This window comes from Acanthochromis polyacanthus, chromosome 15, assembly GCF_021347895.1.
Source record: "Acanthochromis polyacanthus isolate Apoly-LR-REF ecotype Palm Island chromosome 15, KAUST_Apoly_ChrSc, whole genome shotgun sequence".
Classification (NCBI taxonomy): Eukaryota; Metazoa; Chordata; class Actinopteri; family Pomacentridae; genus Acanthochromis; species Acanthochromis polyacanthus.
This window is the reverse complement of record NC_067127.1, coordinates 14,366,910-14,392,073: the sequence shown is the minus strand read 5'-3', so window position 1 is coordinate 14,392,073 and position 25,164 is coordinate 14,366,910. Positions and strand designations below refer to the sequence as shown.

The following is a 25,164-nucleotide window of genomic DNA, read 5'->3' as shown; positions in this document are numbered from 1 at the left end:
TTGTTTGACTTGTGAAATTTGGAGAAAAATGCTTCATCACTGTCTTGCCAGTGAGACAAAAAGATTGTTACAACTCTTGTACTGGCAAAGCTGAGCACAAAGACCGGACGCAGAGGCTAGTCTCACTTTGCCAAACCATTCTGTAGTACATAATGGTCTGGCTGCATACCACTGTCAATCTGCTCCAGAGGAAAAACAGTCTGACTTGTTTGTATATCTTTAATCTGACCACAGCTGTTGTGGGCGGGGCTAAACAAAAGCTGCAGCTTCTATGTTCCCACAAAATAGTGATGGTTTGAACTGTTATGGTGGAACATTTGGATGCAAAGAGACAACTGTGATTAAAATGGATAAAACACTGAAAAAAAGCAGCAGTATTGCCAGGCATCCTGTTATCCTGCATCAGAAAGCTAGAAGTTTTAATTGTGGTACAGGCTGGTGTTCGGATGTTGCTGTTGTTGTTTTCAAGGGTGAAGAAAACAGCCACATGCAGGTAGTGGAAGGAGAAGACAAAGCTGCTTGAAATGAAAACGCTTATACCTGCATCTTAAATCCAGTGAGTCACACTAATCCAAAGCAACCAAACTTCAAATTAAATGCAATAGCAGTCCCCTCTTAGAGTGTCACCTGAGCAAACTTACAGTTATGATGGCAAAAATATTCCAGCACATAACCTCTTGTAAAATCACACAATGTTGTTTTTAAACTTAGGTTTCTTTTTTTGTAGATGAAGCAAACAAGCTTTATTATAGCACATGAGCCAGATCAGCCTTTTCGATGTATTCACTGTACTGATACAGCAGTGGCATCAGTTTTCAAACAAAATGTTAAATTATTACTCTAGATATTTTCATTCCTTTCCCTGAAGCCATTTCTTTATTTCTCCTTTACTCAAGTGCACTTGTCTGACAATGTAACAGGCTTTGTTTGCAGGCATGCAGATGTCTGATTCCATTTCTGTACCACCTGGAATTTGTGTTATCTTAATTCAATCTGGTAATGACATTGCTTCATGTTATCTTCCCATCCGTCCCTAAATGTCCTTTTATAGCATTGGTCTGGTGTCAGAATGGCTGCTCCCCGAAGACAACCAGCCAAGTTCAATATGTACAGTAGGATCTCAATCTAAGGCTGTCTGAGGACGGAGACTCATTTACCATGCTGGTATGAAACCCTACATACGTAATGGAAAGTTTTATTCTTTGCTATCACATACACTGCATTTGGGTTGTACAACTCAAAGAATAAATTATGGGCTTCATCTGAGGAAAGAAGAAGGATGTGATTTCTGGTTTGGAATTAAAATGTCAAATATGACTCTCATCAGTAACGGAGCTTTTGGATGCATACGCTGGTTTGTGCCTTCCACCTTCTATCTGCTTTTGAGAAAATTATTTTTAAGAACGCAGAGAGCTCAGCACAGCTCAGTGAACAGTTGGCACGGTGTTCCTGTTCATGAATGTAATGTATTAACCAGCTGATCGCAGTGCCGTGCAGGTGGGGGCAACACACTGTAGGACAAATTGTGTCTTATGTTTAACAGTTGGCTTAGGGCTATATTCCATTTCAATAAATCACAACAGCAAATGTCTTGAGAGACAACAATATGGTCTATAAAACATGCTGTAAAGCTGTCAGTGTCAGTATCTCCTCCACGCACAAACCAACACTTTATAAAACAACAGAGACACTGCGTAGGTTTCATTCTTGTCATCCAAACAGACTTAGTGGGACAATCTGCACTCCTCTGTAATGCTGCCAGTAGTGTGGAACCTGCAAAAGCAAAAAAGCAAAAAAAAAAAAAAAAAGCTTCTTTGTTGTCTATTTTAATAATAGCAGTTTCTGTGATGAACTTGGCCGGAACAATTTTAGGCAAACTTTAAAACAAGCGAACACAAAATGAATCACCATAGGAGGACGGGGCACTCTCAGCTGGCTAATGTGACGATCATCTACCTGCTGCAGACGAGCCTGTCGCTTCTGTCAACCATCAAAAAATGCAAACATTCATCAAATCAAGTGAACGCTCACTGGCATGTATGTGTTCACCCCTGCCAAGGTGGATTGGATCAGTGAGTCACATGGACTCTATGTGTACAACACAGTGTTGAAGGGCAGTTTCCATAATGGCCCCTGGTGAGGCTGAGATGATGGATATGGCCTGTCGCTGAGAGTGAACGCCGCGGGCCCAGGGCCACTGCAGGTCTACAGCGTTACCTCCATTGCCATCTGTCAGCACTGGGTGGGCACAAACCGTGGCTGGGTCTGGGGCAGCACGCTCCAGGACCACCGAAAATGACACACACCTCACGTTAGGGACAAGGTGGGGAGGTCAGTGAGACAGACAAGTGCTGCAGAGGAGAGCTGTCCATCTACTCAACGTGCTCTCACCACATGATTGCTGTTGTTACACGTGTGTCTATTGGATTATCCACTGTGGCTTTTCTGTTTCTTCTGCTTCGGTGGGTATCAGGCTGTTTCATAAGGAAAAAAAAAAAGATAATAAATATAATAAACCCCCAAAAAATCAATAGTGCACCTGTCAGTGAAGCGAGATGTTCGATAGCTATTGCTCTTTTTTCTCAAGCTTACAGGATCTCAGTAGCATTATGGTCAATCCCATACATCTGCATTGCAGGGGAAATCTTATCCCAAGGATGTTTTCTTTCGCTGAATAATTGAAGGCACCACAACCTTATAGGGCACTGACACTGAGACTAAACACTGCAGTATGTTTCTAAGTCCACAAGACAGTTGAGCTTAATATTTGGAATGAAATAAGACTCATTCGACGTGATTGAACCCTTGCTGATTAATCCCTCACCTTTTTAATGTGGAGCATTGTGTGTTTCCTTAGTAACCTCTCAGCTTGCTGTGCATGTGTCTTGTTTTTTGTTTAATTGGTGAGCAGACAGAGGTAGAATTTAGGAGTAAAAAGAAGGCTGGCTGGTTTTCATTTTACAATGAGATCTGCTTCTCGATGAGTTGAAGAAAACAGTTCCACTTGGTTAGTAATGTGAGAAGCAGGTCCTGATACAAATATGAAAAGAAAACTGGATCGAAAAAAACGGACAATCATTTTACAAATCAGTAATTTCCCATTTATCTCTGCCCAGTCCAGCGATATTAACATTACAAAACAGGCTCTGATTATATTCTGTGAAGACTCAACAAAATAAACAGTTTCTTTTTGAACAGCTTTGACATGAGTTTTGGATTATTGACAAAATGTGGGCTATGTATATGAATGTCTATTTGATCATATTATTAAGTGCAAGGAAAGCTAGTAGTTTTAAGTAGACAATGAAGTTTACTATTTTATAATAATTTATTAGGGAGACAGGATGGGTTTAAAATTTGTATCTAAAATGAAGGGAAGATGAGGAATGGGACGACATTAGAAAGTCATTTTTAAAAACTGTTTTCTCACTTATTTATGGCGACTTCATGCAAATAGGAACTGATGCCACATGGGTGTCATCCATACATCTGCTAGGAATAAGCTCGGCAAATTCTATATTCCATTCAACTGTCATGTGAGTTCACTGGCAGACAGACGGCAAAATCCTGGCGTGAAATTGTGCGATGCTGTCTCGTCTTTCTAAAGACACAGAGCCATGATAAATTAAAAAAAACCAAAACACAAATCATAACAAAACAAAAAAAAAAGTGAAGTCTTGAAGTTCAGCAGTGAGACGTGTTTAGTGGTGATCACATGTCTGACAGATGGGTACAACACCTAATGCAATGAAACAGGCAAATAAAGTAAACCTCTGCTTTTTATTCAGCAATAAAATGAGCAGGAACATTAATTTTAATGGCTTGCCATTCAGAATACAGTGTGTACTTTGCTTTGTTCTTAAATGTTTCCACTTTTCTCCATTAGTTGAAGTATATTTTTGGTAATTTCCTATAGTCAGTCAAAAGTCAGCTCATGTTAGTCTTAGTATTATGAGCAGCCTGTTGCTTAGTAACTTGGCAAAAGCTGCAATTGAGGAAACTAATGCCTATGTCAATGTTAGGAGAAGAATAATACAGTATAAGAACAAAAAGAGTGATTGTGTAACAGGTTAGGCAACTGACAGATTGATTATGCTTTTTTACAACAGAAAATGAACAATCTGTAAGTTAAGGGGGAACCACTGTCACAAGATCAACTCTAGGTAGCTAAAATTAGTTTTTTTTTTTTTTAAAAAAAAGGCGGTTTACTGGACAATTAAATGAGTTTAAAATTACTGTCAACAGATAGGAACTACAGCAGGAAACTAAAGATTTTCTCATATTAAAATCTCTCCTAAATATCGAAGACCAATGTCAAAATGTAGATGTAGATATATCTCTGAAACAAAATGAAGACTGAATCATCCTAAAGCTCAAGAATGAAGTATCACCTCATGGAGTGCAATTAAAGAAGCTGCTCTCCTCCCTAAGATAAGATTCAGGTCTGAATATTGATGCATGCAGGATTAGTATTAAATCTAGGCTGTGAAGCGTTATTGCGGCCTCAATTTGTAAAACAATAATCCCTACAAGTATTAGGACTATCACAACGATGCCTAAAGGTGGTTCTAAACACAATAAAGAGACACAGTGCATGGAAGATTATAAAAGAGAAGATGCAGACTGAACGGTTATTGGGTTCTAAGTTGCACAAGATTTTTCACTGCAAGATTACTGTGACACTAAGTTTATTATAGCATTTGTAAGAGCCAGTGCGGGAGGCTCGAAGATAGCCAAACACTGCACAGAAGGTGTAGCCGAGCAGCATGTCAAATCTTCGATTATCCCTGTGAATTATAGAGGGGTCACGTTTCTGCCCCTCGTCTCAGGGACCAAGACAAACAGAGCCACTACAAGCCAGTTCAGCCGGAACTGAACCATGTGCTGAGAGTGCAAATGAAATGGCCCACACAATGTGTTTTGAATGTTCCTCACTTCCCCTGAATGGCCGTTACATCCACCTCAACCCAGGGTTAATTCAGAGGTAGTGGAGGCAATTGGCTATTTGGTGGCGATGATGTGACACAGTGGCCAATCGCTCTAGCTTGGAACAAGCTATAATCAGCATTTCTTGATTTTTCACCAGCAACAAACTATAAAACTGAGATTGCTCAATGTACAAAGGTTATAAAAGAAACATGGCAAGCGTGAAACGTCAGATGAGGTCAGAAATGACCATTGTGCTTAAGTGAGGGCTGTCTTATGTTTGATATTCAAGGTCAGTGGAGCAGAAATTCTAATGACTCCTGCTATCTGCTGACCTCATCTACTAGATGGACCATTACAAATTTTGGAATGACATTCACGGCTGCCAGTCACCGTACCCAGGCCTTACTTTACTTTTCCTCCATTTTCAAACATGTATAAAAGGGAAATCACATTCAAAAGAAAAAAAATGGAGATTGATTGCCTGATAGTAAATTGAATATTAACATAATACAAAAATGAAAGTTTGTGTTCTACATGTTAAAATGCAAAATAACACCACAGCTGTGTGACATTACTGTATAAACTGCAACATTTTTCTTAATGATTGCTTTTTCCTTGCATTTCTTCATGAAGCTGAACTCAAAACTAACTTTAGAGGATATAACTGCAGACAACGTTGGCTGTGAATGGCAGTCTCACATGTGAGATTTATATACTGTATGTGTGCTGGCCGGGGTTGATAATACAGAGCAATGCAGGTGAGGATCCATCACTGTCAAGAGCTCTCAGTGACTCTTCTAGATAGCAGACACTTGTCTCTTTTTTTCCCCTTTGCTGGGAGGGTAACAGCTATAAAGGGTGCCATCTTTCATCCTTTAGTGGTTTTTGATTAAGCATCATCTGGTATTAAATATTATCTTTCAGAAGCCTTACATTTAACGCCATTCCCAAACTTACACATTTGCAGCACTGCTATCAAATGGTACTAAACATTCTAAAAAGAAGTGCAGAGTTTCCATATTTTTAAAAAATTCACCTCAATAAATTAAAAACATTCTAAAGTTTGGTAGAGGGCCATGGAGCCCAGTTATATAGAGCTTGGTCACCACAGCACTAACAGTACCTGGCCACTGGCAGCTAGTGTTGCCATTAGACCTATGTGTGTTGGCAGTTCGGCCTCCAAATTGACACCAGCAGATACTGCACTCAAAATCTCAAACTTGCCTCCAACAAAGTAGAACTTTTCAGTCGCAACGAGGAGAAGAACTTGCTAATTATCTGTAACAATAAATAAATGAGGCAGGAATAGTCCAAATCCTACAAGAGAGAGGAGCAGCATTTCCTGGTGTGTATTTGTGTACGGTAGCTGGTTCATTGTTTGTGAATGCATACACAAGTGTATTATGGTTTAATTGGATGTGACCAGGCACCGCTGCAGGGAGCAAACACTTCATTAAGACATGACAGTCCAGCCCATACAATAAGATACCTCCCCCGCATAGGGCAGGAAGCACACAGCACAAAAAGCCACTACAGACAATATCTGACACCCAAGTTTAAAAGCTCGTCGTCAAGAAGCCTCAAGACATATCCCAAAAAAAGGTAACATCAAGGCTAGGTCCCCCTTTTTTTCCCCACTATCTCTGCACTGGAGTGGGCTTTAAGTCCTGGAATTGAATCAATCCAATTATCCCTTAAGCAAATGTAAAATCCAAATCACAATTAAAATATTCTGAGTCATCAGCTTTTTTCCCATGGTGCATTTCTTTGCTGATTATGCCAGCTTGCTCTAAGATGATAATATTCCCGTTAATAAAGCATGAGTGGACACCCAGTGGCTTGAGGAGAATGACATTAATGTAATGTTACCCATAAGCCAAGGCCCACAGTATTCAACAACAATATAACCCCAGTTAAGCATTTAGAGAACTTTTTCATGGGGCACCTGAGAAGCCAGACCCTTCAAAGTCATTAGTCTAATGATGATTAGCAATGACTTCACCCTCGGAGATAACTGGGCCAATGCACACAGACACACCCGAAATCTGCAGAGCCAGTGCCACTGAAGGATTTCAATCTGCTGGAATTTCAACAGCGTCTGCACAGCAAGGCAGCACTGTCGGCCACATGTAACACTTCAGTTTTACTGAGGGCATATATCAGGAGTGGCTGGCTCCAAGAGGCTAGAGATTGTGTGTGCTTGTCGCCAAACTGATTACCAAGATTATACAATCATGTTCTGGTTCATTTAGTATTCTTTCACTTTTGCAGTCATCAGTTTACTCAAATAAAGAGACGTCTTTGAAGTTTTTCGCTTTGTGTTTGGCACTCTGCATCTGCCATGACTGAGTAGTTTTTTTTTTTTTAAATGATCAAAACTCTTGTCTTTTCTCTTCATGCAATACACAAACACACACAAAAAATACATTTTTAAGGACTCAATATGAATTTGGGGTTGTGTACATATTAATCTGCCTGTTCATATGTGAAAAGACTAGGTAGCCCCTCAGGTTGTATAAGAAAGCTTCTATCTATCCATCTATCTATCTATAACGGCTCTCACATTTCTTTTTCTTGTTATTTTGTCTCCAGCTGCCCTCTTTGACAGTCTGATCGACATTTCCTTTTTCACTAAGCTTCAGTGGTTAGAGCCTGATACTGCCGCTGCCTGTGCTAGCCATTTTATTTCCACTGGGGCCAGCCATACTAAAAATTTATGTGTCCCAGTAATGTAAGGCTCTTAGGATATAAAAGCATCCAGTGAATTGCGTTCCCCATCAGAGGAGAGATGGAACAGCTGGACAATGATTAAAATGCTGACTATTCAAGAGAAAGGACAGTGAATGCACCATCTCTTTTTACTGAGGCCAGACATGATGCCTTTCTAAGTGTAGTGTCCTGAGACTGTTTTGTCCTACCGCAGGAGCTCGCCATGGGAAGGTCGTCACGTTGAATCAAACTGAACACATTGACATCTCCCAATGCACACGTTTTTGCATGCGTCATTCATCTCTCCACCCACATTACTGAGCAACTCTTTAATCCTGTGACCTTTTCTTCCGTATGAATGCATTAGATAAAAACCTAAACCAACACAGTTAGCCTTGACTATCCTGCATTCCATCCTTTATACGTCACTGTAAAGGTGCAACATTACTTGACAGTGCAACGGCTAAATTAAATTAGCTAAAAAGGCAGCACCACTAACTCATATTTGGCCTTACTGACATACTGTATACATTTAAGGCAAGAGGCGCAAGTAGATTTTTGATTCTCAAAAGACCTTTAGGTTTGAATTGTACATTGCTAACTCTCCATGTGATTGCTTCAAGGTAAATCGGTATTGATTATAACATTCGAGGCGAATCTGATTACCATAATAGCATAATGTCAGATATCCAAATAGACAGATGCATGGCACAAAATGCCCATCTCTGTAATATACTACATCTATGAATTGTCATGGTCATTTATATACTTTATTCCCCTCTAGATGAAAAGGCCTGCAAAAGATGGGCATCCATCTTATCAAGCCCTGTTCCTTTCTGCCAATCTCTCGGTTCCTTGGTAGCAATTTATAACACTGCATGGAGCTGGGATATAATTATAGTCCATTGTCTGATATTTCACCTGCATTACATGCTCTTGCTACGGTTCAGGAACCATGCTGAGTCTGAGAGAAAGCCATTCCACTGGATCAATATTTATGATTGTATTATTTGTCAGCATCTGCAGACCCTTACGCAAACGGTTATGATGGTCTCGGGTCGCAGGGAGAGAGTTAGGGGACAGCCAGTAATCTGCGGTCTTTACTGCTGCTGAGCTGAAATCTAGGAGAAAATTATCTGTGGGAGTTTGTCATTTCATAACATGAGCTGTGGGCTGAACAGTCTGGGAAAATGAAAGAGAAACTTGACATTTTCGTTCACTTTGAATGAAGTTGATCATTTTACAGTGAAAGCTCAAGTTTGACTATGCTGATACAATCAACTTTCAAGGTTCAGCTGTTTTTTTACACTTTCAGTTAAGATGACAGCTAACAATAGGTCTTATAGTGGAATTAAATCGAACGTGCTTCAAGAAACGAGTTTCTTCTCGACAGTGAAACTAATCAGCACAGCAGGACAATGAGAAAGCTCTGAAAATTTTTCTCTAAAACTGGTTAAAATGGACTGAGACATGTATATATTAACGTTGTCTCAAACTCTGATGACAAAAAAGTTACATAATCTGTCAAAGGGGAATTAAAAATCAAACATTTTTTTAGGGTATATATTTTTCAATGTGAAGTTAAACCCACCCTTCCTTAAGATGCTATAATCTTCCATTACCCAATCCGATTAATCCAAAATGAGCTAAATCCAAAATGATTATATACTATATTTGTAAAAGCTGATTAATCCCTGATTAAAGGGTCATTTTAGACTGCAACTGTGTTTAATTTAGCTACTGTGCATGCTTCTCCTGCAACTGACTCACAGGTTATTTGAAATTTTTGACACACATTTCAACATTGCATGTGTTTCCCCTGCTGTGTGACGGTTTATGTGCAGCTACACAAATACACCTGACTTGCCTCCTGTCAGACCTTACTTGAGTGATTCATATACTGTAGAATTCCCATTATTTGAAATAAATAAGCTCAGTTTTGATTAGTTCTGAATGCTATTACAGATTAGCATAGTGATAATTAAAACAAACATTTCTCAAAAATCATTGGGGTCGATTTTTGGTTTTCGTACAGCTTCAAGACTTCTTGTGGGTTCTAGTTTAGTTTTATACAAACAGCTCATCAAAGCACTTCCTGCACTGGGACTATTTTCTGTTTCTGTCTGCATTGTGGGGAAAACACTGCTTCCTTCCACTAAAACTATTCTTCTTATTGACCTAAATGAGTCAATACTACCTTCTGTTAGGTGCGCAGGTATTTCTAGATTGTTTCTTGCAAGCTAATTCACATTTACATTTTAAAAACCTCTGCAACCACTACATTCTTAAGTACAGTGTGTGAAAGAAATAAAGCCATTTTTCCAACTAAGATGCAGACTATACTTCATTTAAAATTCAGGGCTGCTGATGTATTGAAAGGGATTTAATGAAAAATGTCTTCTGTTCTTGGCAGAGACTATGGAACAATGGTCTGATCGCCATTTCATCGGATAGCACACACATTTTGTGTTGCATTGTTTAGTCACACATTGTGACATTTGAGAAGTAATATGCTCCTGCAGATGCTGCACCGCTCATGCAGGACAGATAAAGATGATGGAGGACCTCTACGATGGTTATCACTCGAACACACACACCTCATGGCGCCATATCTGATTGCAAACGGGAGAAACGCTCAACACCGTGCCCGTGGGGCTGCTCCCAGTTGTGGAACAATGGACTTATTCTCCTTTAGTTTTAGGTGAGAAGAGTCAAGGAGAAGAAAGACGTGACACACACAATAAAATGCGGCATGCATTCTTCATATACTGTAAGAGCTTAATGGAGATCTATTACATGGATCCAGAATGTGCTGAACCTCGTGTTGAACCTTGCGAGAATTACAGAATGGATCAAAGATCAGAGATGGTCTTACCTGCTGAGGCTCTCGTGGTGTAGTCTGCTTGACTCTCCTGCTTGATGCCGTGGTGGTGGTGATCTCCATAATGGATGTGGACGTCTCCGAGCGATTGGCTGTGGTACTCGACTGCGGTGTGATAGAGGAGGGCGACTCCCCCACCAGCCGCACACTGCCCTGGATCTTTATGTTGGGATCCCCCTCCGCAGCCATGTTGAACACCTTCAGGCCATTATAGTAGAGGCCCGAAAGCTGGCCCTGAAAGGATCGACTCCGATCTCGCTCCCAGCCCCCAATCTGTATAGTAGTTTGGCTGTTGAAGATTGTAAGCTGTCGCCCTGTGGAAAAACAATGTTACATATATACAAGAATGTTGAAATGTGGACTCGGCCACTGTTTCTGAACAGGAAATAAAAGGACAGAAAGACAGATTATTTGCCCAGTAGCTAATGAGACCAATAAATTACGGGTTGTGGAGGCAAACCCTGGTAATTTATTGCTGTTATAATGATGAGATGCCTACAAAAAGAAACACATAAAACATAAAAACGCAGGATTTGGAAAATCAATGCGGCTTTGCTAAAAGGGCAGTCTAATCTAAAATAGCAAGAAAAGATGATTAAGAAGAAGTAGCAATGTTATGGGAAAGCAGTAGATTTAACTACACTTCTAAAGATAGCATAATCTTGAAAACAATATAAATGGACAAACTGTTCACAGCAAATTGCCTGGGAAATCAAACAAACATATAAAACATTTATAAAACAAAACTAAAAGCATGTATTTTATTGTACATTGCTTTTGCTATCTTGCAATTTTCCCTTTAGATTTTAACATTTACAGACCTGGAACACAGCAAGCGATAAAAACATAAATAAATAAAACCTTCTAAAATGCCCAAAGGCTGGGAGAACTGGACTTGTCTTACAGGAAGCAAGAATTACTGCTAACTGTTACTATTCCTCCTTTTAGCAAAAACAACCAAGGAAAATTAAAGTCAGAACGGATATGGTTGGGCACACGAAAAACCGAAACCAAAAACAAACAAATTCATAAATAAATAAAACAAACATTTGATGACAGCATTTTCATGATGCAAAAACAGAAACAACAACAGCAACGACAAAACATAAAAATGATAGGGCTAATTTCACATTTTAAGTGAAAATTATGAATTAGTTATTGAACTATAAAAAAACAAAGCATGCACTCAGTTTGTTTTATATTACAGTTCCTTTATCTAATGCCCTATACATATTTACAATGTCTGTTAAAGGGACTCAAAATTCTGATGCCAATTCATATTGCACACTATTTATCATTTCTAGCAGTTTAATCAGAATAGATCAAATGACACTACATAATGTACTGTACTGTATATGTACTGTGTATGTTTCAAAAGTGTTTCAAAGAACACTTAGCAACTAATGAATGACTAAACTTTTAAAATTATCATTTATGCGTTTACAACAAAATGCTACAGTAATTTATAGACATTTTAACAATGCTGATATTACTTCAGTAAGTGGATTTATATTCATATTTACAGTCCCTTTAACCATAAGTTGACAATAAACACGTATTAAAACATCTATAAAATAAATACATTATTATGAAAAGTATCAAACACTACAAACTAAATTTAACTGTTCAAATCAGTTTGATTTTAAAGTTTTACTGAACATTTATTTTTTCGGTTTATCGTTTACAAAATATAGCTGCAACTTGGTTATGATCAAATTATTTTATTTGAAGTTTTAATCAGTGATTTTACCTTTGTCGAGTAGCCATTCGTCAACTACTCGACCAAGTCGGTATGGGATTCGCTGTCTAGCAATCGCCAGGCGTTCGTTATCAATGTTGCCTTTAAAGTTTAAAGAGACATTTCATTGGTTACAATCTGTAAGGTCAAAGGTTAAATAATCATACTTAATGCTGAAGCTATACAACTGCACAAGGTTTTTATATTTAAAACGTTTTGTATATTTAAAAAAAACAATATTTACGAAAACATTATTTGAACAAACTTTATTTTATTTTATCCAACAAATTAGGCCTATATTAATTGAAAACTAGCATGTAACGGTTTCATCTAAGTTAATAGATACGTTATATACCAACCAAAATCACAAATTTATACATTTCCATTACCAAATCTTTACCCAAATATTTCCATCCCATTTCCCTCTATGTCTTTTTTAACTGGCTTTTAAACTAGTTATATCCATTTTCAAAAAAAGAACATCATTTAAATCTATTATTAAAGCCACCTTTTATGGTTTAAAGGATAACACAATTTAACTTTAACATATTACAAATGCCCACCCCATTTATGAATAGCCTAATTGACAAGAAATAATAAACTATTTGCCATATAACAATTAACACATTATACATTCAGAGCATCTAGTCAGAGAAAAGTCAGAAGACAATGTCAAAGTAGGTACATACATTGTAAAACCTTTAATAAAACAGCTTTGACAAAAGCTACGAGTCATAAAGGAGGACGAGTCGCGGGTTTGGCCACAATATACATTTTGATGACGTCAGAGTCGATGGAAAAATGTTTTTTCAGAAGGAAAAAAGCCAAACAAGTGTCAAGTGGGAGAAAGAGCAGTTTTAGAAAAACTCCACTCCAAGGTTGGATGGGGCACTTTGGCATTAATGAGGGCAAATTCTGCATCACCCTTTTGTCAAGGCCAATAACCTCTCCAGAACAGAAGACTTTCAGCAAAGTGGCACTGTCTCTGAGTACTTTCCCCCCCGGTATTGTCTGCTGAGATTGAATTCAGTCAGCTCCATTCTTCCGGCAGATTGACAATGTTTGTCCCATCAACTATATTAATTCAGTTCTGGCAGATAAAAGATCCGGTAGCTAAGAATGATTCGGTGGAGAATGGCTTCCGAAAGGAAAAGGATCGCAAAGACATGAAGGAAACGAGGTAACCTTGTAACAGATGCACAGTTGGTCTGATGAAAGGTCTTAGATGTAAGAAGACGCATAAAGAGACATTTTTTAATCGCATCACCTTGAATTACTGTTGGGGATCAGCTACACACACAAAAAAAGGGTTTAAATGGTGTGTATACAGCTCATGGAATTTGGCTGGTGCTGATTGTGCCTGGTTGGAGCACAAAGGCTTGTGATGGAGGTTTAGTGAAACACTTCTCCTTCAACACCGATGCAGGAAGATACATTCTGCACTACGACAAAGCTACATATTATGTATTATTTGATTTGATTGGTTATTGTGACAGCAGCAGTTTTAAACTATGTCAATGCACATTCAAAGAATCCAATCTTGTGGTAATGGATGCATATTTGTTGTACTTTTCAAGTTTCTACACTCTTTCCCTATCAGTCAGATCGCTTTAAATGCGGCATTGATTTGCTAAACACAATGCACATTCACACTCTGCTTTAAAACCTGAACATGTGTGCCATTTTCAACTTGACATCTCCAAATTATATGTAAAACTCAACGGCAACTACTCAGCTTCTTTCACTTTTTAAAAAGGCTTAATGAGCTCCACTAAAGAATATGCCAGTCTAACAGGAGTAAATAGTGTACTTCTTGGGGCTCAAACAAACACAGCTGTGCTTCCTTATCTCTTGAACGCGATAAATTAATGAATAATCCTTGATTGCTCTTGCAACGGAACATTTGTGGTCTTGTGTTAATTTCTGTCACCTCCATTCGTCAGTCATGGGGTGTTAGTTATGTCACCTCTCCATTTCCTGCTACTGTGACGCCTCATCTGAGGAGAGGTCAGCATCAAACTGGGCTCTGGAGAACAGTTAGCCTACAGCAGTTAAGAGGACAGCGAGGACGCATGAGTTTAAACTTAAAAAGAGCACCAGTCATTAGTAAGGCTTTCTTCCTAATGCATTCAGTATTACATTAATAAGAATTCCTTGATGTGCTTGCTTGCTTAGCATTCTAGCAGTCACTATTTTGTAATTTTCTTTTAAAATTACAGCTACTGTTTTTATTTACATGCTGCCAGTTAAAATTTTGCCACAAGCATCACAACTTGTTAATGAGGAAGGCAAGAAAACTAATGGGAAGACACAGAGGAGTGTCGGGCGAGCAGAGGCGCAGACGCAGATGCACGCTCATCCTCACACACAGCATGCCACTGTGCCAAAATCCTCTACATTTGTGCAAAACCATGCTCCATTTTCAAAGACAGTATGGCACTTTATCTGTTTGGCTCGGCACTGTGTGGCACGCTCACTATATCCTTATACAGAGGTTAATTAAGTGTGGATATAATCAAGGTCTGATCGTGTATTGATCCCCACTGTGGGACACTGGAGTGTTAAACAATGCTATCCCCTGGGTTTTGATGCAGCAGCAGAGCCCATTCATCCTGCCTGCAAGCGGAGCCTGTGACTGCTGCTGAGTGGTGATTTGGTTTGGTATGGGACAGCCGGGCTTATCTCCTCCGCCAGACAGCAGCGATTCAGCTGAGCCGTCCCAACCGACCCGCTTTGCCCTCACTCACTTGTTTTCTTTTTTGTTAATAAAGTGGTCAGATAAGGTGGGAGCTTTATCTCATTACAAGCCCTAGGACACTCGCCACATTAAATGAACAAATATGCAAATGCTTCCTCTGTTCATGGAGCCGGGAGAATTAAAAAAGGGAGGAACCTACACAAATCTCACTATTATTTTGATTATTCTGCTTCCCTTTCTCCCTGCTCTCACCGTGGCAGTCAATGCACCATTTTTTCTTAACAGCATGCTCAGTGATGACTGCTTGCACAATAGGCTGAATGGGCTCGTGGATAGAACAGAGGGGAAAAAACAGAGCAGATAGGATGGCGCTTTGATGGATAAAGCTAACCCTCTTCCTCCTGTATCCCACAAATCAGACTCCACACGGCAAGGTGGAAAAACAGGACAGAGGTTGAGATCGACACGGGGGCAGGGGTGGACAGATAGTAGTAAAAAAGGAGAGAAAAAGAGGGAACAGGGAGCTGAAGAGTGTGGAGTGAGAGACAGAGAGCTGTGTAAGTGCACCACGCTCTGATAACAGTAAAAGAATAAGGCCAGGGACTTCTCCATTATCTTTGTGTGCAGCGCGTGTTCATTGGGTGCTCCGATAGGATACTGCACTGTACCCTGCGGGCCTGGCAGCACCATTGTGATGGTATTACTTCCATGGCCAAGACTCAGGAGAAGGGGCTTTTTTTGTTGTTGTTGTTACTGCCCATCCCTTTGTGTGTTGCGCAGAATGAAAAGCAGGGCAAGAATAAAGTAAAAGAGAAGTAAACTACAACAAGTAGACAGCTAGTTATGAGTCTGCGTGTGCGTTTTGCATTTTAGATTCTAATAATTGTACTAAAGACTTTTAATGGCCCATAAGTATGCAGTACGAGACTTTTTAATGAGATTACCAGGGCAGCAATAGAGGCTCTGGTGAAGCAATTATTTCCTTGCTTTGAGAACGATCGCTGCCTCCCATATAAACTCCTCCTCTCTGTCTTTCTCACTCTCCAGCCATCATTTTTATCTTTGCTGTCTCCTCTTATTATAATCACTGTTGATCTGTGAGTGGCCTAAGAGTGGCTGAGGGCTGCTATTATGAGTGCGTTAGAGGCATACATGGATACTAATCAAACTACAGGCGAGCTGAGAGAATAATGGCTTTGTGTGCTGGGGGTGAGGGGAGGAACTGCGCAGTAATTGTGATTAGATGTAATTAGTCTGCGACGAGCCTAATAAGGTAGCTGGACTTGGCATTGTCACTGACGCATGATTGGTGGGGATGAGATCGGTCACATTTCCCTGCAGCATTTACAACTCAGCACGTACCATGAGAGGATTTATTCTTGTGTTACCACCCAGCTTTTCAACGTTTTAAAACACCTAAATTCAAAAACACAGAGAATTCATTGCCACTCAGAATACGCTAACAACCAATGTTAAAAATATCATGCAACGTTTTCCCCTGTTGGACAATACACGTTCCAATAAATGATTAACTAGCAAGTGTATGTCAGCAATCTTGAGTGATAGCGTTTTAGCAGATGGTTCGTTTCACACTGAGCCGAAATGAGCACGATCATATTTCACTCTGCGGGATTAAAAGCTTAAATGTACCACCTTCATCACTGCTGCACATATGTGAATTAGAACAACAACAACAACAAGTTGTTTTCCCCAACTTCATTCCAGTTTATGCGCCGCGCATGTATCATCAGTCGTTCGGGGGTACGAGGGTGTTTGTCGTCGCATGAAGGCATTTAACCCTGCTGTACATACTGCCCTGTCAACAACATGTCAAAAGCCATTAGTTTCCAGTTTCCACCTGAGGCAAGCAGCGAGGATCGAGTCCCCGTCATAAAACCCTCTTTCATTTGGATGAATGCGCTGGTCATAGCTAAAAAGGTCACCAAACATTATGCAAAAAAGGGGAGAGACAGGTTCAATTTGTCTTGTGTTTGTTTTTGTGGCCCCACTCGTTTTGTGCATGCTCACAATCTGACAAATGTTGGTGATTCAGTTGCTGCAGCTTTTTACTCTCGTGGAAATAAATGCCACACTTGTTCCCGCAGTAATTTTTGGTGTTTGCATTTGCAACAGTCATTTCCACACTCCTTTAATCCTCCCAAGCTTTTGTCGAAGCCCTGAAGCAGTGAAAAAAGTTTACAATTTCAACAACACAAGCAGTAGCATTTAAATTCATACTACTAACATTTGAACATTTTGACATTCTACAGAAACATACCAGTGTTGCTGAGTTGTTGTCTGTTTCCAGTAGATTACTGTATATTTCTCCCATTGAATGTCACATTTTCCCCAGACTTTAAAAACACATTCTCTAAAGGTTTATTTTTTGGCCATTATCAGTAACCAGTATATTTTAAAAATAAACTTCCAGTTTGACTATTCCAATCCTATAATGAAGAACCAATAACATATGCTATTCTTTTTCAATTACTTAATACTCATTACACAGGGCAGTAATTAGTGAATTCATCTTCTACTGTCATGTAAACCGTGTTTATGAGAAGTGTAACACAAATGAAATTATTAGTAACACTAATGATGAAGAAAATTAAGACAGCCTGATTTTTGTCTTTGAGTAATTGTGGTGTATGCTGTGAAGATGATTAATGTGAAAGTGCATTTTTCTGGTTACACTAGCTGCTGCGATGTCGCTGATCGTCTGCCGCTTCACTCTGAGCAAGCAACAGATTTACTTTGACTGTGTTATTACAGGTTTGTCAACCCAATCGCCTTCATTCAATCAATCTACTGTATTGGCAGAGAAATAAATATTGAAATGGCACACAATTACTTGCCTCAATAAAAGTGTTAATTTGTCTGTAAATAGTCTATTGATTTGGGTTACTGTGACCATAAACTGTAGGTGTATTATTTATGTATATGGGGAGTTAAATTCAGACTTGTAAACCGGGTGGGTGGTTGCCTTTTTAGATGGTTCATATTTTAGGCCGTGCCACTTCAAGTGCGGCCTATTAATATGTATAGCTGTTTAACAGCATTACATTAACAGATTAATGTAAAGCAGACATTTGAGGAAGAAAAACTCAGCAACATTGGTGTCATTCTTAACAGCTGCTGGAAACAGAAACATAAAAAAGCAATTAAAGCACATGCCAAGTCAACATAAAAACATCCTAACAGATAAGGCTATAAAGGTTGGCTCGATAATATCTTGGTCATTTTATTGCATTAAAGCAGCAGCAGATATAATTAAAGACAAAGGGGGTGACTCACCGGTGGGGTAGCGCTCAATGACTGGCAGGTCATCCACCTGCAGAGTGGCATTACCCCCACTCCTCGTAAACTTCACTATATGGTACTTTCCGTCATTTACAAACTTTGATGTCTCCTCAATATTAATGTCATCTGTTCCGACATTAAATACAACGGCAATGTTTCCTTTCTCCTGCAAAGAGAAGAACACAGAAAACAAAAGGGTTTAGTAATCAAGAAGCGTTGCTACGCACAGTACAAAATAAAGCAAATCATATTGTTCAGCCGCTCTTTTCTACTCTAGCAGTTTCCTTGCAATTCCTGGATACATCCACACATTAATATTAATTTAGTGTGCTGTTTGGGAAAGGTTAAATGTTATTGTAAATGTGTGAACAGTGTGTCCTTACAGAAAATAAGGACTCACACATATTCACCAGTTACATTGTGTTTCCTGCATCCCACATGAAACATTTACTTTAATTCACAGTAGCTCTAGGAAGACAAGTCACTCAACTTAATGTCTGAAGGGCAATGGTGAGTTACTACTCTATAAGTGCACTGATGACCTAATAGAAAAGCCATAATTGAATGATAAGCGGGCCGCTGGCTTAATGAAAGGAACTATGTGGCCATTGCTTTTAGGCCTGAAGCCCATTTTAAACATAAAATTGTTGGTCTCAATCAGAGGGGTGATTACAAAGGAGAACCAGGATTTGCATTATAATAAGAACCTATTTTATTATTATCAAATAAGGAATAATTCATAATTCCAACCAGAAACAAGAAAAAAGCCTCTGCATTGAGTATTTTTATTGTCCAAATAAGAACACACATGGAAATTATTCATTAATTCATTAGCAAACCTTTTTTTGATTTTGGTTCTATGCTGTTTAACTGCCTCACCTCCTGGAGTATCAAATAAAGCAACATACGCTCTCCTTGAGGAGTGTTTACCACAACTTTTGTTTGCTGAGCATATACACTGTGCAGTGTTATTCTAAGTGTCTATTTATTAAACTGCAAGACCTGCTGGGTGGAGCATAAGGCAGATTACTGTATGGATTACTGCTTTGGCAGCCATATTAAATCGGCATATGTGCTATTTTTAAATATGGCAATGCTCCTGGAAGTTTTGTGATCTTCATAAAAAAAACTTTTAACTGCACAAATAGGCATACTATGTATTGCCAATGTATGTAAGGCCAATTATACTGTTGATTGTATCTACTTGAGCTCCCAGTGCACTCTGTGTTCAAGCTTAGGCATTTTATGCAAAGCTGCCATGTGGGTCTTTAGGGGAACAAACACATACACACTTAGAAGTGTACTTATTTCTGAAAGAAAAGCACTTTTTTTCAATGAAGATAACATTGAATTAATCAGAAATGCAGTCTAGACATTGTTAATGTGGTAAATGTCTATTCTGGTTGGAAATGACTGATTTTTAATGGAATATCTGCATAGGGGTACAGAGGGCCATTTCCAGCAATATATATGCTTAGCCATTCATCTATCATACAAGCACATGGACACCCACTCCTCTGAGCCCTGACTGAAGAAGATAAGACTGATCTAAGCAGCCTGGCAGTCTGAATCTTCAAATTGCAGTGAACACAGCCATCATTACATGGACAGCAGAAATAACAAACACAGCCCTGGAAAAATAAAGAAAAAGTCTCAAAGGAAGTTTGAAACCAGCTTAGCCACTGTCTCCTCAGATCCACATGATTGGTATCTACTCTAATAAGCTCCTTTTACAGTACATGATCGAAGCCCCTGAATCCTACTTCTTAATCCAGCTAAGATGAGTGTGTATGTTGGTGCAGACTCTCTCTCTATCTCTCTCTGCTTATGAGCTGCAGTGAAAGGAGCATCTGGTTGGAAGCTCAACCTTCGGTAGCAGCGCAGCACTCTGCATGTCATTATCCAGTCAGCACAGCCACTACTACACTGCATCTCCATCTCTGTCTCTCTCTCTCTCTAGCTCTCCTATATGCACAAACTGACTCTTTTCCAGTCCCCCGTTCCGACTAAATATACACACACACTCAGAGCCCAGTTCCCTTTAAGTGCAGAATGATTCGCGCATGTCTCAAGAGCCAGAAGCTAAAGCGCAATTAAAACCATTTGTAATGTGTCACACCACATTACCAAAACTAGGACAATTGTATGCTTTGTAATGTAATTTCAACAGATTATATAATCTGATGCATTAAAGCTACAGTATAAACACAATTTACTGACTGCTCGCAGGCCTAAACACCAATCAACGAAGACTAAAAAGCAGATGGCTACAGCAAAAGCAGCTCGTGTCACGTTTTTAGAGTAGAATGAGTGAGGGGATGATCTGGAGATGCTTGTGTTGTAGTAAAATCGTGCGCTAGTTGTAATCTGAGTCATTTTGAGAGATTTGCCCCTCTTGAAACCCTTCAGCAAGAGCTACTGAGACAGCAGCTCCTCAGCAGGACGAAACGCAGCAAGCGAGAGCAGATACCATGAGCATCTGCCATCATCAGACCTCACACCAACGCTGACTTTCATGCAAATGACTGTATTTTAGGCACTTGAATATACAGTCAAATTTTACATGAAACATTAGTAATTTCAAAAGCGAACTTCTTTCAAGGACTAGCACACACGTAACACATTAATTCACAACTTTTTAGTGCCGTTGCTTTTAGAAAAAGAGAGAAAGGGGAAAAAAAAGGGGGGAAAAAAACTTCTTCACGGAGGGACCAACCCAATTAAAATCCTGCTTTTAATAGCCTCCTTCAATTGACTTTTAATGTTCCCCATGGTCTTGTTAATAAATTTACAGCATTTAGTCACAAACTGCCAAGTTGAATTTCCATAACATAAAAACAGCCCAGTTAACAGTCTTGAAAAGAGACGAGGAGGTAGATGAAAGAGGGTAACAGACAAAGGACCCAACTATCAGATTTACAGAGTCAGATGTCAGATGAAAGATAAGAGCTAAATCTTCAGTCTCGTTTCTGACATGTTTAGAGCCAATATTTCTCCCATTTTAATGTGATTAACATTCACTGTTATTGCCTCTGCCTTCTGAGCTGGCTTTTACTTTAAACACCAATATTATTTTTTTTTCTGGAATAATAATCCAATACATTTCGGCGTTTCCTGAAATTTGATAGACTTAGACAAGTAGTTTCTCAGTTAGTTCAGCACTGAGAGGAGCCTAATCCTGAAGCTCTAATAGGGTGCAGGCTTATGTCAGAGAGTGATTGATAGCTGCTTACATAAACCCAGCCCATTACACCCAGTACAATTTTAGGGCTGCTCACTTGGTAAGTGCTGCTCCCCACAGGGCTGCTCCCTATGGGAACATACTGTACGGTGCGCACATACCGCACCCGAAGAACTCAGTCCTGCCTGACACGCTGCACGCTGCCTTGATTAATTGCTCATCAAGCTGCAATAGAGTTTAATTAACTGATGAAGTTGATCCACCATTCTCCTCTAATCTGCTCTTTTTTTTATGCTTCTCATCCTTGCAGCTGGAGGGTGGAGTAGCTGCAGCAATACTCAGGGTGTCAGTTTCTCGTTAAAACTCCCCATCTGCACTCATTATACAACTATAGAGACACTTGTTTTAGTAGCTATAAAGCTGCAAAACAGCCTCCGCAGACCTAGTGTTTTTCCAAAATTATTACTATCATTTCTCTCCCAATCATGTCAACAAAACCATGTTCAAACAAATGCGTGTTAAATGTTTCATGCACCTTAATGACAGCTTAGATGAAACTTACTTAATTTCTTCCGGTACGGTATTACCATAAATAATGAATCAGTCAATAAATAATACCTTTGTATTAATGATTTCGTTTAAATGATGCGGTATGTTGTTCACAATCTGCCCGAGGCTCAAACAAACCAAGTACAAAACAGAAGCGCACCGAGTCAGAGAGATCCATTGACGTTTGTAATGGTTTACTGGAGCGAGCTTATTTACCCAGCCCACGTAATGCAACATAAAAAAGAAAGGAAGTGAGAAGTGGTATTTGAGATGGTGTCGGGCCTCCTCTCCAATCTCTGCAAAAATGAACACCACGGTGTAGGCTGCCCTAATGTTTTGCTTGTTTATGAGTCATTCATGTTGACAACCATTGTGCACCCGTCACATTTCATATCTCACCAGTCTGACGCCACGGGACTGCAACACATCTCCCTCCAGTGCACATGTCTGTGAGGGGTCTGTTGGCAGGTGGGAGAGCACCTCCGTCATCCCCTCACTGTGTTATGTGTGTGTCCCTGTGTGCGCTTGTTGAGAAGATATTACGCTCTCACCGTAGAAGCTAAATATCTTAATGCAGCTCGGGCAGACTGTACTGTTCACCTTATCATTTAATTACCTCTGACAGTCTTCTGCCTCTGCCTTCTTATTTTTTTTAGCAAAGCTTGGTTAATGAAATTACAGAAGTAATGGAATAATTAGGAGAGGAAAAATGGATTTTTTTCCCTTTATAGCATGTTGTCCACATACTGTACATTATGTTGGTAATTCATTTATACAATTGCAACTGCGGCTACACAAACAAACACACACAGACAAGCAAACGTGTGTAATCACCGCCGTCGTATTTAGAGTATTGTTAAGTCAGAATAAATTGAAGGCTGTGTAAAAGCACAACCACGGTGTTGCAGAAAATGAAATTTTAGCCTCATATGATACATTAACTTCCTAACACCCCAAACAATTTAATGATGCTATGGATGGCAGCAAACCAATTGTCTCTATGGGTCTGAAACCAGTGGGGCTTGCACATCCAATTTTATTTTACACTGTGGCCGCAGTAAAGGATGAAAGCTCAGACGTTAACCATCATCCATATGATCACTATCACATACTGTATATATAGTGTGCAGCTTAATAATGCATCGGCGTGTCATACTTCGCCTGTGTATTGACATATGTACAATCTCATCATATTGCTGTTGTTGTATTGTAGCTTCAGGTGAGTTACAAACTCATAAAACACAAATTCTAGACATCAACCAAAGACACAAAATTGACATAAAAGCATGTGGTGCGTACTGTGCACTCTTCAACATTTGCATTACATATCTTTAACATCCATGAAAACATTTGTAATATCGTGGCCAAGATGTTTGACGTCATTGTTTACTTCTCCTTAAGCAGAATTCACATTAGTTTGCTGTCCTCCTTACATCTAATTAACATCGTATTATGTAATATGGTGTCAGTAAATAACCTGCGTATATAAAATGATTCATTTGGAGATTACTAAGAGCACAATCTTATTTTAAAAAGACTTAACTGCCTGCAGAAGGCACAGACTATTCAAACAAAAAGGAGATGGTCTACCACCCTGCCTACCATCAGAACTAATGAAAAGAGTCAGCACCCCATCTGGCCTGCATTGCCACACAGACGTACCAATATACAGTAGATATTTATAATGGCACTGCTTCTATAAATATGACGGTGGCAAGGAAATACATTCTGCTTGCTGCCTTTATTAAGCGTAGATACACCAGCTAAATGCTTGGAGACAGCCGTAAGGAGCCTATGTCTGTGAATTCTACGTTGCATGTAAGTAAATTGCTGATATATGTTTGAAAACATGAAACAACGTTGTTCTGCAAGATCCTCCTCCCCCTTCACTTCACTGCCGCCTTCAAGCGCTTCCAGTGTGGTGAGGTATAAGTGCATTTGCTGGGAGCTCTGCTTGTTTCGAAATCAAGTCCGCCGGTGAAAGTGCCTAATTATCTGTGAAGTTGGCTTGAAATTGTTTCCATTGCTAGGAGACTATATCAAGTGGCTTTCTGTAGGAGAGCTTCATCATAAACCAAGCTAATAAATCATCAAGCCAGCCACAGTGGTTGTTTGAAGAAGGGGGCTAAGAGAATAACAGGAGACATGAGGTTACTGTAGCATTAAAGGGAACATAATAGGAAATATTCCTTTATTTGGATGTATAATCCAACAGCACGTCCTTGAAGAAAACACACATGCAGGAGGCACTGTGGTATAATTATTTCTATGAAAATATATGTTTTTTTCCTCATTAGAGATTAAGTTCAGGAATTTACATTCAGCTGGAAGTGACAGGAGTGTCGGTAATGGGAGCTGTCCAGTGGCACTTTTGAAAAGGCACTGCTTGTCTTTTCCTGAAATGACATTTTCTGTCTGTCTGTACAGTTTCTCTCGCTCCATCTTTGGCCCGCCTGTGACACATTCCATCAAGGGAGGTCAACAGATATCTGAAATTTCGTTCTCTCTCACTCAAAGAAATCAATTCAGGTTTCAGGTGATTCTCCTGTCTGTCCAGTTGTGACAGCTGGCGCGCAGTCGGGGTGAGTCGACCTTCATCTCCGTCCTCTCCGTCAGGACTTCCTGTGTCCCCTGAGCATAGTCAGAGTCCAGCTCACTTCATCTGTACGTTTCATACCGTACGGCTTTCTGGCTAAATAAGATCAAAAATAATCGAGTGCACATTTGGGGGAGAGTGGGGATTATTAGCAAAGAAAATAAAACAGTGACTTCAGCTAGACCTGGGGACATATGTATGAAGGCAGTGAACATATGCCATGACTGAGCCCTAATCCCACAAGATTTGTCGACATGATAAATATATCCATCATGAGAAACATTGGTGTGTTATATCCCTTTGTCAAAAGAGCAAAAGCTAAAGAGAAAGTTCTGCATGTAATACAGAATTTAAACTATTTACGTGTAATGCTGTCTAAAAACCAAACATGTATTGTTATTTTAAAGTTTAACCCCCCTGTGTGCTATTATTTTGAAGGCTTCTTGTAATAATCAGATACATTTTCATAAACCTGGAATTCCTCGTGTGACTAAAATCTACTCCACTGTGTTTTCTCACTCTACGAGCTCTTCTTCAGTTCAGTACTTTTAACTATAATCATGTAACAGGTTTGCTAATCTTG

At 39.5% G+C, this 25,164-nt stretch overlaps 1 protein-coding gene across 28 annotated transcripts in view; it reads right to left on the bottom strand.

Annotated features, from left to right (window-relative positions):
* The window catches only part of LOC110961804 (neurexin-1a), a 254,010-nt gene that overhangs the window by 25,477 nt on the left and 203,369 nt on the right, over positions 1-25,164 (bottom strand). For 18 of the 28 annotated variants that reach the window (XM_051960402.1, XM_051960401.1, XM_051960404.1 and 15 more), the window contains 3 exons: positions 18,250-18,421; positions 12,270-12,359; positions 10,514-10,833 (listed from right to left, as the gene is read on the bottom strand). In XM_051960402.1, the coding sequence (XP_051816362.1) occupies positions 10,514-10,833; positions 12,270-12,359; positions 18,250-18,421 (582 nt within the window). The remainder of the gene's footprint in view (positions 1-10,513; positions 10,834-12,269; positions 12,360-18,249; positions 18,422-25,164) is intronic. The other 10 variants (XM_051960415.1, XM_051960417.1, XM_051960418.1 and 7 more) reach the window with 1 other exon arrangement.